Source organism: Gossypium hirsutum, chromosome D11 (assembly GCF_007990345.1).
Source record: "Gossypium hirsutum isolate 1008001.06 chromosome D11, Gossypium_hirsutum_v2.1, whole genome shotgun sequence".
In the NCBI taxonomy this organism is placed as follows: domain Eukaryota; kingdom Viridiplantae; phylum Streptophyta; class Magnoliopsida; order Malvales; family Malvaceae; genus Gossypium; species Gossypium hirsutum.
The window spans coordinates 40094622-40110549 of record NC_053447.1 but is presented as its reverse complement, the minus strand read 5'-3'; the positions used below and the strand labels follow the sequence as shown (position 1 = coordinate 40110549).

The 15928-nt window shown below is 32.1% G+C and overlaps 1 protein-coding gene across 2 annotated transcripts; it reads left to right on the top strand.

Moving 5' to 3' along the window:
• The first annotated feature begins 5500 nt into the window (after positions 1–5500).
• On the top strand, positions 5501–9885 carry LOC107921024 (uncharacterized). 2 transcript variants are annotated; one of them, XM_016850874.2, is made up of 4 exons: positions 5544–5874; positions 7745–7825; positions 9409–9615; positions 9691–9885. In XM_016850874.2, the coding sequence occupies exons 1-4, from the start codon at positions 5716–5718 to the stop codon at positions 9772–9774; spliced, it is 531 nt and encodes a 176-aa protein (XP_016706363.1). In that variant the 5' UTR covers positions 5544–5715; the 3' UTR covers positions 9775–9885. The 2 variants fall into 2 exon arrangements, with proteins under 2 accessions (XP_016706362.1, XP_016706363.1); XM_016850873.2 differs by having other exon boundaries at positions 5501–5874; positions 9409–9885.
• Positions 9886–15928: the final 6043 nt, after the last annotated feature.

Sequence of the window (15928 nt, the reverse complement as noted above, 5' to 3'; positions counted from 1 at the left end):
TAGATCCCCCTATCTTGCCACTTGTATTTTATTTTAAAAAGAATTTGGGTCACAACTCTAACAATGCATAAGATCTAAAAAATGTCACTTTCTTGTAATCAAATCATTCAAGAAGAAAAGATTTTTATTTTGATTATCTATTTATACTTATAGATAGAGCAAAACCTTGGCTCTGATACTATTTATTGGAAAATCAATTTTGAAAAACGTATCAGAAAATAAATTTAGGAAAAAATTAGATTTTAAAAAAAAAATTCCAAAACAAGAACTTAGTTGTGATATCTAAAGTAATAAACACTTAATCAAAATTGTACATTTTCTCCGACCGAGTAATCTGCTCTACTATCTTCAAGCTCACATCTGTCGAATGTGAACTCGCTTCGAATTAGAAAATTTTTCACAAAAGTTACCAGTGGTGTAATTTCACAATTTTTCTAAACTTTTGGGCTAAGTTGTAAATAATAAAAATATCTCTACAAATTTTTTGAAATAATTTCTTTAGAGAATTTTCTCTCTACAACCTTCTCTTGAATTCAAGTGCGTGTAAATAATGACACAATGCTCTCTTTATATAGGGAGATTTTAAAGAGTTCAACCATGATTAAACTTAATCACTTTAATATTAAATTAATATAATATTTATCTACAATATAAAAATTTAAGTTAAATTTAATATTAAGATAATCACTTTAATATCAAATTAACAAAATACTATTAAGATAAGTATTAAATTAAATTTAATATTAAATCTAATAAAATAATATTATTTTTGAAATAGTTAATCTAAAATCAAATTCTCTAGTAGAGCCCCAGTAGGAGTGTAATTCTTCCACTACTGAACCATCGAAGAATTGTCGCTGCCGACCATTTGTCAGCCACTGAAATGTCGTCGTCGCAGTTTTCGACACCCCGAACAGGTTCAATTGCTACCGGTTCATTCTGGGCTAGTGACAACTTGACCAGTCTGGTCTAGCCACTGGTTGGATCGTCAGCCCGGTTTAACCAATTTTTGGGTCTTGATCTCGACTTTGAGCTCTCGGACCCAATTTACGATCTTAGGTCCAAATTTTCAAGTTCAATTACCCATTGGGTCAATTTTTTTACTTGAAAATTAATTTCTAAAAATGTCATATTAATTTTAATTAATTTGATTAATTTAATTTTACTTGATCAAAATTAATTTTCTCAAAAATCACTTAGATTTTCAAAATTAATTTTTCAAGAAAATTTCTTAATCAAATTCTCTAGTTGAACAATTCTTACGATTGTCCAATTTAATTCCACGTTGAATAAATCGACTAAATTAATTTTTTTCCAAAGTCATAAAATTTTCTTCTAATTCAAAATTAGCCTGATCGAACTTTTGTTGAGCTAGCGGAGGGACCAATCGGACAGATACAATTCGACTCTAGTAATTGGAATATTGTCCAGAAGCATTTTTTTAATAATTCACAATATATTGTATACTCTTTATGAAAGCAGTTCATCCAATTGGTTTGTCCAATGACCTCGTCATGTGTGTGTTACCCTCACATAATATCCTTGATTCCTTTGAGTTAAATCCGTTCACTCAGTACAATCGTATTTTATCTCATTGTGATAATTGTGTCTTCTTAATGATTAATATGATCACTGTCAACAAATGACTGGGATAAATTGCTCATTCGAGAACAAGTAACTCGTGGTCACGTTCCATATTTATCAATCCACACAATGCCAATGAGAGGATATCGTTAACTCTTTAATTGAGGTATGAATTCCACTAATTCTAGTAAACCAATGCGATACATCAGTCATGTACCCAATATACCAGCTATCGGCTCGATCATCTTTTTAGAGCGTAAGCCTCCACTTATATCAAAGCACATGAGTTACGTACACATAGTCAGTGACTAACTCAGGATTTAGATAAATCACACCATGAATGTCACAAGTGAATTAATTTACAAATGGATAGATCTATGTCTCTACCCATGGATTCAATTGCTCTGTTAGCCAAGACTAGTCATCTCCTCAATTGGAATTGTAGACAACATAATAATCCTTTTCAGTATTTGAATCAAATGCTCACTTTGATTCTTTTACAGGATTACAGACACTTTTATATTATCTACTGGAGTAAGTTATTTTTCTCGCAATGTAAGCGTTCTTACAATGCCACTTATCATCAGTTTGAACTTAGACAATCAATGAGCTAATATTTGTTTGTCACAATTTCGCTATGCATGCAAAATATGAAAAACAGAAATACAAAAGACATAACAATGAAATGTAAAATTTATTTATTCATCGTTCAAATACATTAAAAAACAATTACATATCTACTACAATATGAACACATTTCCCAACAATCTCTCACTTGCCTTAGTGAAGTAAATGTGTCATGTTTTGCACTCACATATCCTCGACGTGTTTGTTAAAACTCCTAGTTACAAGAGTCTTAGTAAACAGATCCGTAAGGTTATCTTCAGAAGCTACTTTCACCACATCTATAATTCATTCAGCTAATGCCTCTCGTATCAAGTGATACTTCCGATCAACATATTTCATCCTCTTATGACTTCTCATTTCCTTGGTGTTAGCCACTGCAGCACTTTCCTTTGACAACATAGCCAGTGGGTTGCAAACTTTCCGATCAATGTGTTTTAGCACTTTCAAAGTTTGTAAACTTTCTCCTCATTTCCTTTGACAACATAGCCAGTGGGTTGAACCATATAAATGGTCTCATCAATATAGCCATTCAAAAATGTTGTCTTGACATCCATTTGCTAGATCTCGTAATCGAGAGCAGTGGCAAAGGATAATAGTATGCAAATAGACTTGAGCATGACTATTGAAGAAAAGGTATCATCGTAATCGATGCCTTCTTTCTATGTGTAGCATTTCCCTACAAGTCTAGCTTTATGTGTTTCCACTTCTCCTTCCATATTTCTCTTTTTCTTGTAGATTCACTTGCACCCTATGAATGTAACCCCAACCTGTAAGTCTACAAGTTCCCACACTGTATTGTATTTTATAGAATCCATCTCGGCATCCATGGCCTATTTTTAGAGCTTGGAATCAACATCCTGTGTAGCCTCCTCATAAGTGAGTGGATCATCATCCTCATGATTGACTTCCGTATTATAAATACTACCACCATAGATGAAGAATTCTAGTTTTTTAGAAACTTTCCCACTACGACAGATTCCCCTATGCTATTGATTGTTTGTATGTCTTTCTATAACTTTCTCGAGAATTGAACTTGGTGATTATTCTACAACTCCCAAAAGTTCCCCGAGTACCACTTACTTCGAGGCTTAAAGTTATCTATGTAGCTTTCCTCGAGGAAAGTAGCATGAGTAGAAACTTTGATCATATTATCTTTCGGATTGTAGAATAATCCACCCTTTGTTCCTTTCGGATATCCTACAAACATGCACAATTCTGTTCGTGCATCCAACTTCTTTGCATCATTATCCAGAACTTATGTTGGGCAACCCCATATTCTAAAGTGATTTAGAGCGGATTTCTTTCCATGACATAGTTCATAAGGTGTCTTACAAGCAAACTTGGTTGGCACATTATTCAGAATATAGCAAGTCATTTGTATCGCATATCCCTAGAAGGAAGTAGGAAGTTGTGAATAGCTTAACATTGAATGAACCATGTCAAGCAAGGTTCTATTCCTTCCCTCAACTATGCCATTTTGCTGTGGAGTGCTCAACGCATTCAATTGGGATAAAATCCCATTCTCTATAAGGTATCCTAAGAACTCGTCGGACAAGTATTCCCCACCTCGATCAGACTGAAGATTCTTTATGGACAAACCTAGTTGCTTTTCCACTTCCACACAAAACTCTTGAAATTTATCAAAGGTTTTGCTTTTGTGGTGCATTAGATACACGTATCCATATCGAGAATAGTCATTGATGAAAGTCGCGTAATAATTGTAACTTCTTCGAGCATTAATGCTCAGTGACACTCTCTAGCTTGTGTCGCGACATCCTCGACAGACTACTCCTCGGGTACTCTGTTTGTTGTGTTGCGACATCCCAGCTCCATGTTGCAACATCAAAAGCAGTTCACTATCTTTTTACCCTTAAGTGATGTCCTGCACACTCACTGAACCTATTACCCGACCTTTAGACCTACTTCGGCACACAAAGTCCTATAAATTGCCTAAATTGCTCATTTTATTACCTAAGTGATGAAAGAAAAAATAACTAAAAACATAACAAAATTACTTTCCTACGAGCTCATTAAGTATAGAAAAAGGTTTAATATGCTACAGCGAATTGTGGCAGATCAATATGAATAACAATGCAGGTTGTACCATCTCGAAAAACCTTTCCTGTAAAGTTCCTTGGTCATAGGATACCAAGGAGTCAAGTTCTGAATATTTTTCTTTTAAATCTCAAAAGCTCGAAAGTATCAATCTTAACTCCACTCATCTTACAAATTAGCTTGTTTAAGGAGTTATTTTCTTTTATAAAGATTGATATAGGTTCTTTATCTTTAATATTGTGCTTGATATAGAAAAAAAGTAATAAAGGATGATACATCATTTTTTATCTTCTTTTGTTTCTCTCACTTTTGGCAATTGGCATTTGTACATGCATTGAATTATGTACATATGATTTATCGTGTTTTGTGCAACAATTTTATGATATGGTAAAAAGTGTTAACTGCTTAGTGCTTACACTTTCTCTTCATCTTGAATTAACATTTTAATTGGACCTTCTCCCTCATATGTATTAAAAAATAGAAATTATATGTGTGTTATGCTACTGTCGTGTTGTTTATCAGTCCTGCTATCTCACCCTTTTTCTTGAACTTCAAATATGTCTATATTAATGGTCTAGAAGTTGAATTATCATGGATTTCGTGTTTGACAATAATGCTAACAAGGACATATATGATTATAAGATTCAATTATACTTTTTGTAGATGTCATGTGGAGTAGATTATAGAATTTGAATATTGTTCGGGTAATTTAATTAGAAGTGCAATGTGTAGGACATTAAAAGGGATATGAGCATTACCTCACATTGTTGTTTTGACCAATACTACGGGCAATCAATTGGTTCAAAAGGCGCATGTACTTCTTGTAATTTATTGCTTAGACATTTTAATTAAGGTTTACATGAGACATTTTTATAATAAGTACAATGAGATTGTTTTGGCATGTTGGTTCACTTCGCTAAAAATATATATACAATTTGCAAACACACACGTATATATATATATTGCAAAGATCATAATAAATAATTCTACCAGAATAATTAAGTTAATTAATTGTTTGAGTTATTTTAAAATGGTTTTCTGAATTAATTAATAAAAGTAAACAGTCTTTTTGTTATGAAAATATTTATATTGGGTTTTTTTCATGAAAATTTATTAAACAACTAAAAACGTTTTACTTAAAATCATCCAAATCATTTTGTGTAAAATGTTTTCAAGTAATTAGACAGATTCTAAAATGATAAAAGATGTAAATATTAGGTACCTATTTTGTCATTTTTCCTTAAATATTCATATTCAGTAAAATGAAAGTTTGTATTGAAAACACACCAGCCAGTTACCTTTGTCTTTCTTTGCCTCAATTTCTCCACAATCTTTTCTTTTCCTTCCTTATTTCGCCCTCAACTCAATCCTAATCCTCTCCACCTTCCCCCCTTCTCTCTCTTTGTTAGGGTTTTATTTTTATTTTCTAAATTTTCATTAAAAAAAGCTATGTCGAAGAAGAGGAAGTCTGATGCTACGCGACTGGACGAGGTGGATCGGAGCATGTACACCACCTTCTGCAGCGCGGCTAACTCGCTTTCGCAGCTTTATTCGCAGGCCATGAACCACCAACGCCTCTCTTTCCAGGCCGGTGAACGTCACGCGCTGGTTGGCTTCTATCTCTTATCTTTTATTCATTAAACTTTATTTTTTTTTGTTTCCTTTTCCCTTATCTAATATCTCTGTTATTAAGTATATATATTTGTTGGAGAATTGCTATTCTGCTATGCTAGAATAAAAAGAAATGGAAATTTCTGTTAGAAACAATTTTATAAGAAGCATAATTACCTTGTGAAAGAATTAAGTTGGGTTAGTATTTGATTGCCCATTTGCTTTTGAGTTGTTCTGTTGTAATCTGGTCAAAGTTGTCAGCTTTATTTATCTGATAAAATTTTCCCTTAAAAGAAGTTGAAAATTTATGTTAATTTCTGTACATCAGTGAATTAATTTTCCCTGTTATGCATTGTATTTAGTGTATGGAATTTGATTACTTTTTTATTTTGTTTTTTTAATTTTTTTTCTTTCAAGCTGATGTTCTGCAATGATTATTGAACTCATCAGAAGTTCGTTGGTTTTTTTTATGGAGGGCAGTAAGGTGTTTTAGTCATCCCATAAATCAGGATTTCAGAAATTAATTAGCTGAGCCCGACCATCTTTAATCCTCCCCAACATTACAATCAAGCTTAGTAAGATTATGGGAAAACTGATGTCCTAGCTGAAAAGTGTGGTGAAAAACACATGACCCCAAATGCAAGACCAAGTCCAAAATATCATTAAGCAAATCACTCCACTCCCAAAAACTAGGACTCAAACTGTTCATCTCTTTTACTGCTAACGTATAATCACTTTCCACTACTACATTCGAGGGTCGATATTCAGCTGCTAGTTCCAAGCTGAACAGAATGGCCTTCACCTCAGTATTGAGCACATTATCCACATGATCACAGCATGAAGTTCTTTAGCCTTTATTACCTTAAAAAAATTATCAAGTTTTTGATGAGCTATTGTTGCTTAAAAACTTGAAAATAAATAAATACAAAAAATATAAAGGCAGTGTTTGGCTGTTTCTTTTGATACTTCTTTTTTGTTTTTTGCTTTCAGAAGCAAAAAATTAAAAATGCTTTTGGAATAGAAAGTACATTAGAGTTTTAAAGTTCAAGAATAATATAATTATTTTGAAGGAAAAAAGTGTAATTTTAGTTTATATATAGAAAAAGTTAAATTATAATTAATGGTACATTTTAATCACTTTCTCAAATTTAGCAGGTTACTATGATATTAATTTTTAAAATTCTTTTGCTTTAAAGCAACTATTTCAGGTATCCTGAAGCTGGTTAAATCCAAACTGCAACTACGATGTGCCATAAGTTTTTATTATGCTTACAGAATAGGATAAAATGGTCATATAATTATGTTCTAGAAAGATAGTCACATGATATAAAAATTGTCCTTGTAGCTGAACCCTATATTGAAGAGACATTAAGCCCTCAATTTAGAAGCTGCATGCTTTGAGCTCCCCTGATCAGTCATAGCTTCTTCAAACGCAAAATAATGATTGTAGCAAGCATGCACACCTTTTTGTGTTTGTAGTAAAGCTGGAAAAAGTTCCTTGGTCCTTGAACTTGTGTCCTCAGTTCTCATGATAGAGCCCTCTGCTTCTAGAATTTTTTACTTAGTTCTCTGATTTATTGATTTGCTCATATGCAGTGAATGGTGCTTATGGTTGATTTGCATCCTTGTTTCATTCCATTGGTCCTGTAGTCTTGCTCATTGTTGTCTTAAATTGGTTATGAATAATTTCAGCCTACTATTTTTCCCACTGCAATGCTTTCATTGCAACCCTTCATTTTAAAATATTGCTGCAGGCTTTCTTTTGCTTTCGTTTTCAGTTGTATAATTGTTTTCATTTGTCCCTGGTTGACGTCTGGTTTTGTATCACTATATAAATCCTTCCTCTCTTTTCCCTTGTTCTTTGCAGGAGAAACTGTTCCAATGGATTTTGAGGCAGCAAGAGGAAGGATCACGGGTTACAACAACTGATATAGTTTCATATTTGCAGGTATCTTCTGTGATTTCTTGATCTTATTGTTTTGATGAATCTGCTTGGCTAATGGTGGTTCTTTTACTTTAGCACCATTCTTATACTCAATTTTATATCCTTTATATTAAACTTAATGCTTCAACCAACAGTGTGTTTCTGCACCACTCCGGTGAATTCAACTGTAGTGTCCAAACAGTAAGCACTTAACCAGATCGGTGTATTTTGGAGTGTGTAGAATAATCAGAGTAAAATGATAGGTGAGAGGATGAGGACGGTAGCATAGGATAGAAGAGAAGAGAAGAGACTATTGGTTTTCTAGAAATCCTAATTAATAGATGCTTGATCCTAGTTTAGAAGTATGTTTGGTGTTTTGGATAGAAATGAGAGTAACATAGTGTGTGGGAGAATGAGGTGATGGAAAGACTTATCATTTTCTGAACCCCCTAATAGATACATGATTGTGCACTAGAAGTTGTTACAATCACTCTTTCCTTAGAAGCAATTGCTGTTGAGGTTGCTCCATGTTCTCTACTGTCAAATTTGCCCAAGCTCTGTCAGACTGACATATTCTTTCCAGTTGATTTCTGCATGTACAGGTGTAATGCGTCACTGAGGACCCCAGATTATAAGGTTGAATATTTTCCATTAAGATTACCTTTTCTTAAGGACCCAATCAATTGGGATTTCATCAAATTTGATTGATTTTTATTAGGAAAAGTTTGAGGAGCAGTGCTTGTGATGGTGAATCAATAATATTAAATGTCTGAACTCTGAAGGACTCTTCTGAAGGTTACCTTCTGGTTCTTTAAGCAGCTAAGATTTAGAGAGTTGCTCTTGGAATTTAGCAGTTTAGAGTAAGGAATGTTGTTCACAAGAGAGTCTAGTGTTTAAAAATAAAAAGATAAAGCAAAAAAAGCCTGGGTAGTTAAGGGCCGATACCACATATCTACTTTCAACTGAAATGGAAATCGGTTGTGTAACACGTCTTTGCTATTCTAGTCTGGCTGATGTGGTGATTTTGAATTGGACAGGTTCTTTTGTAATAGAATTTTTGTATTTCTTAGCTTTTATAGGGAGTTGTCACATTCTTCGTAGGATATGTGGCACAGGTTTGAACTGGTAGTGCAATAAGTAATTATAAGATTACTATATTTAGGCTTTGACACAAGTCAGACAAGTGCTACAATTGTTTCTCTGAACAGGTAAAATGATGGGGCATTATCGTCTTGTTTTCTTTTCCCCCCTGCAGTTCTAAGATCTGTGTCAGGAAAACAATGGTCTTATTGCCATCTGCCCATGGGTAACAACAGAATATGAGGAACAGTTATGGCTGCGTAGCATGTTGGACATGCTGTTCGAGTGTTATATATTGCATCGTGGGTGGGAAAAATAGGAGGTACAGAATGTTAAGGACAAGAGGGACGCTTTTAAAGAAAATTAACTGTCAGATTGACAATCTTATATTTCTGAACTACTGAGGGACAAATACAATTAACCTAGAGTACATTAACGTCTTATCAGAGTTCTAATTAAGTTTGGTTTTACTCTTCTTTGTACTTCAAATTAACATTCCATTCGTTATTTTTGTTGAATTTCTATAGAATGAGGTCGACTTTGGAGCGGAGGAGTCCCCAATGTCGCCCAGGCTGTCATTTCAGCTGCAGCAGCACCCTCAAACTGCGACTCAGCTGAACACTTCAAGTGCTCCCTTTTCTTCTACTCCAATTTCAGCAGCAAAGAACTCTGTATTCTCAAATGCACTGTCAAGCCCTGTTCGTCGGAGCCTTCAGCACTACCACTCAGTCCAGGTTGGTTACCATTCAAATAACGTACTGTCTTCTGCTAATGGATCTCGAAATACTGAGACCAACTACTGTCACCAGCAAATTAGGGAAGTCAATTCCCCAAGCCCTAATGATTGCATGGACATGCATGCTGATAGTCCAGCCGGTGATTTTCTTCTCTGAATTTCTCTGTGGCGATTTATTTATTTATTTATTTTTTTCATTTTCAATACTTCTTGTAAGGCTAGAAACCCAAAATACTCGAGTGCAATGAAGTTCAATTTTTCTGCATCATTATTATCTTTGGTACAACAGAAGCCTAACTTATTGAAGTTCACAATGTTTATGTATTAATAGGGTAAAAATACCTCTCAATCCATTTCAATTTCAATATTGAGCAATTTGGTCCTCAAAAGAATAAAGTAATTTAGTTTCTCTCAATTTTGAAAGTGAGCAATTAAGGACAATTATTAATGGCATCTACGTGTTGTTAATTTATCTTACTTTTGGTAGGTATAATAACAAATCTAGCTTTCAATATTTATATATTCTATTAGTTTGTCCTTGATACGCTTTTTTAGAAATATTAAAAAATAGTAAAAAAGCATAAATTTGTATTCAATTTTATAGAATCAAGATGAAACTGATAAAATAGGTAAATATCAAGGTCAAATTTATTATTATATTAATCAAAAAGGAGGATTTGTTTCAATATTTTTAGGGAATTAATTTGCTTAATAATGAAATTGAATTGAAAGGGATTGCTAATAATAAAATTTACTCAATATAGAAATTGAGAGGGATTATTAGCGTACGAGACATGTGAAATGAAAATATAAATTTGACATGGTCAAGATACGTTTATTTCAAAAGGGACGTAATTTTCTTTTCCTAATGTTTAAAATTATTTTTATCAATAAAATATAAACCGGACATGATCAAAATATAATTATTTCAAAATGGATGTGGATTTTTTTTTCTAATGTTCGAAATTAGTTTTTGTCGAAACCATTTTTATTTTGAAAAATGGGGTCAACTTGGATTTTGAAAAAAAAAAGAAAATGGGAGTCGCCACCGATCCTTTTTGTTTAGGTGTGATCGGGTCACCTCAAAAAGTGGTTATTTTTAATAAGCGATTTGACTTTATTAAAACAACGATTTTGGTCCGCGAAATTCAGAAAAATGGGTTCAAGAGTTGGTTACGTACGAGGAAGGATTAGCACCCTCGTAACGCCCAAAAATTGGTACCTAGTTAATTAATTAATGTCTTAATGTCGAAAATTAAAAACTTTGAAGAGATTTAAAATACGATCTTTTGTTTTTTTAAAAAAACTTATATAAAACAAGTTACTCGATAAGACCCTCTCATTTCGAAAAGAGAAAATGTTACACCCAATGAGTTACGGCATGATATTTCACTTCCTCAAAAACGAGCTTGTCCAAAAAAACTCGTGCAATAAAATTTAAAAGGATATTCAATTGTTTAAGTCAGATGAAGAAATCGCAGCCCAATACGTTAGGGCACAATTTCTCAAAATTCTAAACATTGAATATTACCTTTATTATTTTTAGAAAAAAAATCCTCATCTTGAGAAAACAATGTGTCGTATCCAATGCGTTAGGACACAACGTATTAAATTCTCGATAATGAGCTTTTTATTTATGTTTTGATTAAAGAGCATTCTCGATTATTCAGATTCAACGAAAGAGTTGGAACCCAATACGTTAGGGCTCAATCCTCTCGAAGATTCCAAATACCGAGTATTGCCTTTATTTTTCAAAATTTTCTCTTTATACGAATTTGGGTAAAAATTATATAATGAAGTAAAAATTGTGATAATGTAAATATAAATAGCATGATCAAGAACAATAATAATAATAATAATAATGAAAAGATAAATAAAAAAACAAATCAATCATGTATACACAATATCAAGTAAATAAACAAATAAAACCGAAGCATTTAAAGAATATAATAATAATAATCGTCATGTGAATAAATAAATAAACATCAAGTAAAGCAATAATAATAACAAAGAAAATAGATAAAAATTATAAAATATAAAAATATATATATGTACATATAAGAAAAATATATATGTAAGTGAATTATAAAAAATAAAAAATATATATATAAATATACATATTTTAATATGTAAAAATATATATATAAGTATGTATATAAAATTATGAAACATAGAAAATATATAAAAGTATGTGTATATATATATATTTATAAAAATTAAAAAATGTGTACGTATATGTATATATTATAAAACGTATGTATGTATACATGCATATATATAACAAAATTTAAAATTTAAAGGCATAAAAAAGTAAATAATAATGATACAAGATTAATGATGCCACATAATTGTATTAATAATATTAAAATAATTAATTTAATAAAAAAAACTAAAATAACAAATAGAGGATTAAATAGCATCAATAATCAAAGACCAATGAATTTAAAACAAAGAGTATAAAAAAAAATAAGGCAAAATAAAATGTAAACAAATTTGAAAATAATGAATTTGAAAATGAATAAAAAGGGAAAAAGAGATTTGAAATCAACAATATACAAATCAATAAATAAATTATACACAAATCAACAAAATAAGAACAAGCCACAGAAAATAAGAACACGAGAGAGAGAGATTTGAGTGAATACTCTTAAGAATTATTATTACTCCCCACTCCCCTCCTCTACAATGAAAGGAGAGGCCTCTATTTATAGTTGAGCCTCCCAAAATCCAACGATATAGATCAATTACATTAAGGGTTAAGATTAAAGGGTATCTACAAATTAAATCTCTAAGATTACAAAATTATATCTTCTAAGATTGCATATCATATCTAAGATTGCATATATCATATTTAAGATTGCATATCATATCTAAGATTGCATATCCTTGAAGATTATGTTTCCATAAGCTTGTAGATGAAACTTCAACCTTTTCAAGTAATGGGTCATTCTGATCGGGGCAAATGATATAATTTTGTACTAGACTTAGACTTTGTTTTATTATTTTTGGTTTATTATTTTTTTGTGAGTCCGGGCTAAATTGACCTATTACAGTTTTGTAAACGGATTTTTTTTCCTAATGCTTGAAATTAGTTTTGTAAACGAAAAGCAAGGGGGTCTTCAAGAACCTTTGAAGATTTTATTGCACAACAAATGCAGTATCTGCTACACATTTCAACATAGCATTCGGACTCATGGCCTTCTAGAATCGCCTGTATACGAGTAGATAGCCCTCCGATAGCAATAGCAATCGCAAAGCCTTGCGGTGGCAAAAGCCGATGCCATGGTCCTTTGTTGCTTGGACTCGTCAGTTTAAGTGCCATGTCAATATTGACACGATCTGAAATGGATACTAGCATGAGATCTGTGTTAGATCCTTCAGATTTATTGAAGGAGACAGAAGCAATTATAGTCTGAAAGTCAAAAAGCAAGTTTTTAAAACAAAATTAAAGTGGAAATCAGAGGGGTTTTTTTACCACAATAATATAAATTAAATAATTTATTAAAATAATACAGTTTTTTATTAAAGTAATATTCTGTAAAAATAATTTCTGTTTCCGTCAATTAATATTTTAACGATCTAACCATTGAATTTATGTATATAATTTTACTTATTATGTAAATTTTGAATCAATTCGATGTTTGTATGATATCGATTTAAAATATTATATATATTAATATTTATTAAACAGTTAAAAAATTTTAAATAAATCAAATAATTAAAATTTTTAAATTTATATCAAATTTTACCTACATAATTCATCTAAATAAAATATAAATTTTAACAATTAAACCGTTAAAATAACGGCATTAAATTTAATTACTAAACTCTATAGCAATTTTTTTTTCAAATCTGTCATAAATAACTTTCTTACTATTCTAGAAGTGATACTTTTAGTAAATGCATCATAATTATTCATTTCTTTATTAATTACATTTTTTCACGTTTCAAAGACATAATGATTAATTCAGTACCTAACATTTATTTCTTTATCATTTTAGCCTTCATTTTTTTTCTCTATCACTTTAGTCATCAATATTCAATGTTTAATTAAAATGATTAGGTTGATTGATACGCATAATTTTGAGTGAGTTTGAGATAAGTGTATTCTATTACTAAGTGCTTCATGTTCATCTCATGCAGGGGAAATATCAACTGGCTTAGATAGTTGCACCACCTTTCAAATGGTAACTTGCCTACAGCAGCTGGCCCACATGATAGGGTCCACAATTTTAGTTTCACTTCTTCAACCAACTCTCGAGACTTTTGATCTCTTTGATGACATTATCTTAATGGCGGAAGGAAAGATTGTGTACCACGGAGCTCGGTCTGATGTTCGACCCTTCTTTGAACATTGCGGCTTTAAGTACCCACCACGGAAAGGTGTTGCCGACTTCCTGCAAGAAGTATGCCTCCACATCTAAACTACATATTTCTATTAGTATTTGGCTTCAATTCTTTAAATATCTTTTTTTTATGCTCCTATGTGATGAGTTGGGTTGAGGAATGGGTTATGTTTTGTACGTGGGTCATTTGCAAAACAATAGAAATTAGGAGGTGTCAGAGCTTAGGCCGTGATGCTAAGTAGTGTTTTAGTAAAAAATTCAAAGGGTGAAGATGATAATAGTAGAATTGAATACCAATGAGAGGTTATACATTGAGGTAAAGTCAATGTCAATTATTTTATAGTTGATTTTGGGCCACCAATTTCTTGTCCAAATCTATTGGTTATGTGGCATCTTCTATTTATTAGGGGCATTTGTCTCTCATACTATGTGAGTTGTGTAAAAATTTCTCCATTTTTTCGTGATTTTATTATGCTAATAAATAAATTCTTGGGCCTTAAAGAGTTGGAGCTCATTCGGGTATTATGCCTATGGAAGCCGAAGCTTTACTGAATATTTGAATCTTAATCCATTTTATGTGGGTATAACTAGGTACTCTCCCAAGAGGATCAAGCACAGTACTGGTATCATATGGACAGACCACATACTTTTGTTTCTAGTGATAAATTCGTAGCTGCATTCAACGAATTTCATACAGGACAGAAGCTAAATCAAGAACTCTTCCAACCTTTCACCAAAGCTGAGGATCCCAAAAATGCTTTGTCGTCTAATATCTATTCATTGGGAAAATGGGAATTGTTCAAAGTATGCTTGGCTAGGGAATGGCTTCTCATGAAGTGAAACTCCACCTTTTATGTGCTTAAATCAGCACAGGTAATAATTAATTAATCATTGTTAGTTTTATGCATAGTTGCTTGAGACTCTTTTACAAGTATGTGTGTACTACATCTATGTCTAACACGGATTTGGATTTGGGTTTGATAATATGAGTCTCTAGATTCCTCCCAAAAACTTTAAAAAGTTGAACATATATATCAGTACACGCACTCTACATTTATATAGAGAAATAAAAATTAATGAGTATATTCTAATTTAACACGTTGGGCGTTTTTTTCTCATACATGCAGCTTCTTTTTTTGGCAATGGTAGCCATCAGTGTGTTTATACGCACTCGGATGAAGATCGACGAGGTCCATGCAAGCCAGTACTTGGGTTCCTTATGTTAGGGATCGTCCTGATTAAAGCAACAAGTAATAAAAATAGCGGAATAAATTGAGAAATTGAACACAGAAATTTAACATAGAAAAATCCCTCCAAAGAGGATAAAAAACCATGAACAAAGATAATTTTACTATAATGACAAAAGAACGAAGAGTACAAAAGATGGAGATAAAACTAAACCCCAAAAACCCGAAAACAAAGAACCCTCAAAACGTAAATACAAAATTCTCTAAATGTGTTATGAGTTCTAATCTTTAATGGGTGTGTATACTAAGGTTGTAAAAGAGCCTATTTATAGGCTAAATTCATATGTCAAATAATAATAAAATAATGTAAACTAATCAATGTTTGACTGAAACAAATAAACAGAGTTTAACTAAAAGATTATTTCTCAAATTTGACTGAAAATAGGAGTCATACTTAACACCTTATTTGATGGTCTTTTGAGACTAACGGCCAGTGGAATTTCAGAATTAGCACTTACTGGTTCCAGGTTTGGTGTATTCTACAAGCAAAGTGATTTGTTATTCTATCTATTATGAGCTTATTTAATTTCCTCAACTATTCTAAGGATTCCATTTTCATTCCTGGATGCTTTTCTTTGGACATCTCTCGTATATTATGCGATTGGCTATAGTCCAGAACCAGAAAGGTTAGCATTTTAAAGCCAACTCTCTATACTATGCTATGTTGCTCATATTTAAGTGAGAGCGTCAATGCAAGTACGTGTCCGAATATGTCTTG